The 5000-nt window shown below is 42.6% G+C and overlaps 1 protein-coding gene across 1 annotated transcript in view; it reads right to left on the bottom strand.

Annotated features, from left to right (window-relative positions):
• The window catches only part of dnaaf6 (dynein axonemal assembly factor 6), a 5262-nt gene extending 492 nt beyond the window's left edge, over positions 1-4770 (bottom strand). The window contains exons 1-5 of the mRNA XM_031562972.2: positions 4607-4770; positions 4425-4500; positions 3778-3883; positions 1198-1294; positions 717-802 (exon numbers count right to left, since the gene is read on the bottom strand). Of these exons, the coding sequence (XP_031418832.1) occupies positions 717-802; positions 1198-1294; positions 3778-3883; positions 4425-4500; positions 4607-4696 (455 nt within the window). The 5' untranslated portion in view covers positions 4697-4770. The remainder of the gene's footprint in view (positions 1-716; positions 803-1197; positions 1295-3777; positions 3884-4424; positions 4501-4606) is intronic.
• Positions 4771-5000: the final 230 nt, after the last annotated feature.

Raw genomic sequence — 5000 nt, 5'->3', positions numbered from 1 at the left:
AGAGAGAGAGCCAGAGATGGAGAGACAGAGATGGAGATAGAGAGGGAGAGATGGAGAGGGAGAGACAGAGATGGAGAGACAGAGATGGAGAGACAGATGGAGAGATGGAGAGACAGAGGGGGAGACAGAGAGGGAGAGATGGAGAGATAGAGAGGGAGAGATTGAGAGCCAGAGATGGAGCGATAGAGAGGGAGAGACAGAGAGGGAGAGATAGAGAGATGGAGAGACAGAGACAGAGGATAGAGATGGAGAGACAGAGGTGGAGACAGGTGGAGTTTAGAAAGAAAAGGAAGATGGACACCACAAGTAGGCACAGCAAGAGAAGAAAAAGAGAGGAGGGGGAGAGAGAAAAGGAGAAAGACAAAAAATAAATGTTTGTTGATTCCTGATGTTACTAATAGTGACGTCTAAGATTCTGTTGACTGACTGCATGGGTGACTATGACTAGTGGTAGTGTGACACACACACACACACACACACACACACACACACACACACACAGTGGTAGTGTGACTGACTGACTGACTGCATGGGTGACTATGACTAGTGGTAGTGTGACACACACACACACACACACACACACACACACACACACACACACACACACACACACACACACACACACACAGTGGTAGTGTGACTGACTGACTGACTCCATGGGTGACTATGACTAGTGGTAGTGTGACTGAAGATCTTTGGCTTGTTTGTGATCTTACTGCGTCGGCGTCCGGAGGTCCAGAAATGTCTCTTTGACGTCCAGGACCACCTCACTGGCTTTGGTGCCGGGCAGCTTCACCCTCACCTGTTTTACACACACACACACACACACACACACACACACACACACACACACACACACACACACAAACACCATCAGCTTCACCCTCACCTGACAAACACCATCAGCTTCACCCTCACCTGTCACACACACACACACACACACACACACACACAAACACAGACACCATCAGCTTCACCCTCACCTGACACACACAGACACACACACACACACACACACACACCATCAGCTTCACCCTCACCTGTCACACACACACACACACACACCATCAGCTTCACCCTAACCTGACAAACACACACACACACACAAACCATCAGCTTCACCCTCACCTGACACACACACACACACACACACACACACACACACAGATAGACACACACACACACACATTCCATTACCAGCATGCCTTCACAGCACATAGAAGAGGGGTCCTTACGGCTCATGCCCAAAAACAGGTCCTCTGTACCAACACTCTGCTTCAGGATGATCTCATATCTACACACACACAAACAGACACACAGAGACACACACACACACACACACACACACAGATAGACACACAGACATACACGCACACACACACACAGATAGACGCACACACACACAGATAGACACACAAACACACACACACACACACACACAGATAGACACACGCACGCACACACACACACACACACACACACACACACACACACACACACACACACACAGATAGACAAACACACACACACAGATGAACACGAATAGGCAGATATACAAAGTCTCAATCAGAAGTGCTGCATAATATACAGATGATGTATTCCTGTCTACTGCTGTCGGTGAAGGGGAACGAATAAAATGTCAGTATATAATTACCACTAAACATATACTGTACTTACGCTATTGTAACGGAGGTAATATCTAACATTGCATTTTAACATGTACTTACGCTAACTAACAGCTAAACATATACTATACTTACGCTAACTAACATTGCCTTTAAACATATACTATACTTACGCTATCTAACATTGCCTTTAAACATATACTATACTTACGCTATCTAACATTGCCTTTAAACACATACTGTACTTACGCTAACTAACAGCTAAACATATACTGTACTTACGCTAACTTAGGGCCAATCAATTTCCGTTTAAAAAAAATGAGTTTTGCGTTTCACATTTGGTGAATTCCGTTTTTTTTTCCCGTTTCGGCTCATTTTGTTCACCTTGAGATAGATTGATAGCTTAAAATGAGTAAATAATATGTGCCACAAGTGACCCAAACCTTCTAAGATTGTTTGTTTGCCAGCCATCAACAGAACAGAAGACTAAAAAAACATTATTTGCAGGCGATTGGGAAGATGCGCGAATTAATGTGACTGTAGCGTCAACCATTGAATAGGGGGGCGTGGCCGGAGCGGAGTTCAACACAGACGTGACATTTTCTCAATGTTTTTTTTTTTGTTCATTTTGTTCAATGTTTGTTCATCCTTGCAATCGTTGTTGTGCTTATTTGAAATAAATACAGTCTTGCAGGACAAAATACAGGGGAATCTGGGCGATTTTGATGCACAAAATGGTGTTTCCGTTTGAAAGTTGCAATTCCGTTTCAAAGGGTACATTCCGCGAATTCCGTCCGTTTTCCGTTATCGCGGATAATCATTGGCCCTACTAACTAACAGCTAAACATATACTGTACTTACGCTATCTAACATCGCCTTTAAACATAAACTACTGACGCTAACTAACATTGGGCCTCATTCTCGAACAAAGATAAGAAGAATTTAAGAAGGAATTTCTTCTGAACTCCACTTCCGGTGGATTTAGGAACAAATTTGGCATTCATGAAAGTTTTCTCATCTGGGATTTGTTCTGAAGTTCAGAAGAATTTCAGAACGCGAAATAGCAGTCGTAAATCAGCCAGAATTGTCCTAAATGCGATTCCTCAAAAAACCACAAGATGGCCCACGGGGCCGCTCCGTGTTAGAAGTGTTAAGGGCTGAACTTGTGAGAAATCGTTGGTGATTGCGTTCACATCAACACTACAGACATCCTCTTTATTACAATAATAATAAATATGAGAATATTTGTATCATTAACAATTACGTTTCACATTTATAGTCATGATTCTACGAGGTGATGTCCTAAAATAAATGAAAGGACTACACGAACACTGCAAATGTAAGTGAATAAATAAATAAGCACTTAACTCAATCGCATTGATATAGCCATTGTGGAATAGAATGGACACATCTACATCCTGCAACAGTACGTCCACCTCTGCACCGGTGAAGTTAGATCTGCGTTTACTCGACCGGTGCTCGCTTTCCGCTTTGACATGACTCGCTTTCGAGTTGCATTTGCGTGGATTCGGTCGATTCCGACTGCACACGTCACTACGGTTGCGTGCCCTTATAAGGAGCTGTCGGGGCGTGTATGTATGCAAATTCAGGTGCACGAGAACGCGCGTTCAATGTAAGAAACCTCATTCGGGGGAGCACAGTTGAGAAGACTTCGGCTGCGTAAGAACACATTTTCAGGCGTTCATGAATCTGGCAGAGATCTTTTTCGTACGTTGGTTTTCCGAAGTCCGTAAGAAAACATTTCAGAAGAAACTTCAGAAAATGTTCGAGAATGAGGCCCATTGCCTTTAAACATGTACTGCACTTACGCTAACTAACATTGCATTTAAAAATATATTAACTTACTCTTGCTACAATTGCAGCTTAACATATAAGAAAATAGTTGAACTACAATCACTGTTTAACCTATATGAACATACTCTAACCACCATCAGTGATATACTGTATGAACATACTCTAACTGCAATCACTGTTAAACCTATATGAAAATACTCTTAACTATAATCACTGTTTAACCTATATGAACATTAACTCTAACCACCATCAGTGATATATGAACATACTCTAACTACAATCAGTGTTAAACCTATATGAAAATACTCTAACCACTATTAAACAGACACAGACATACTCAGGCTCAGGCCGTGGATCGGTGAGGTCATCAAACTGCGCCCCCTCAGGAACCTCGTCCTCGTCCCAGATGGCTTTGCTGTTCTGCTTGTCATACGTGGAGGTGGCTACAGACACAACACACTACATCACTACGCCTTAGTCAAGTCAAATCAAATGTATTTATAAAGCACATTTAAAAACAACTCACGTTGACCAAAGTGCTTTAAATTAGTAATGTCATTTAGTTTGTAATACAAAAAAAAGAACTGACTTATCCACCTGTCCCAGGTGTGAGCAATATCAGGATGGTGTGTGTTTGTTTGTGTTTAGGAAGTACATCTCGCCTAAACTAAATAGGTGCACAGACTGCATAAAGCATTAATTAATAGTCACACGGAGATGAAGACCATAGAGCGTCTACCAGGGTTTCTCAATTAACTCACAAAACTTTGCTACTAGCCGTTTCTATTAGTTGAACACGCTTGCTTTTACCTCAGTCGCTTTTTGTTTAGGTAACCAAACATTAGTTACTCCAGCTGGAGTAGAAGTGAGAAATCTCCATGTGAAAATGAGCACAGGCCTACTGCTTGTGTTCAACAGTAAATTGGCATTATTTTGGGAAATGTGGTTAGCTATCGGCCAGGTTGAGCTTCGTCCAAATGTTACCTTCTTTGATCGGTTTGACTGAAGAGGCAGGAGGACCTATATTGCCGGGACCCAGTTTAGCTGACGCCTGTACAATCTGTGGGGATGACAGGGGGTTAACGTTAAATGCTGGCTGAGGGTACCTGGGTATGTATAAAGTTGAGACCATTACTGTAATATTTTGTGTTGGTTAAGTTATGTGCCTTGGGATCTTCGTCATCGTCGTTTTCGTCCCGTGTTGACAACAAGGAGGAGAGTGCTTCAAGAGTCTGCATAGATGACAGGCCATCCATTTCGAAACGTGTTTACGAATACGAATTACGAATACGTAACGAAAACACCAACTTCACTTAATCTTCTTCAAATGTTAATTTCCCAACACACTAGATACAAAATATCCTTCACGAGTTCGTGGCCCTCTCCTCAGAAACGTTGTTGTAGCTACTGTTTCCATGGAGATGAGGGCCTGGCTTCCAACGTTACCATGGCAACTGTGGTGACGTAATTTCTGAAGGGGGATGTGTGCGTTTTTGTGTCAGGGAGATTTTCTGAGATGTGCGAGAAAGCTATTATGTAAAAAAAACATGGAATCGAAGC

Source organism: Clupea harengus, chromosome 25 (assembly GCF_900700415.2).
Source record: "Clupea harengus chromosome 25, Ch_v2.0.2, whole genome shotgun sequence".
Lineage (NCBI taxonomy): Eukaryota > Metazoa > Chordata > Actinopteri > Clupeiformes > Clupeidae > Clupea > Clupea harengus.
This window is presented reverse-complemented; position numbering and strand designations above follow the sequence as displayed.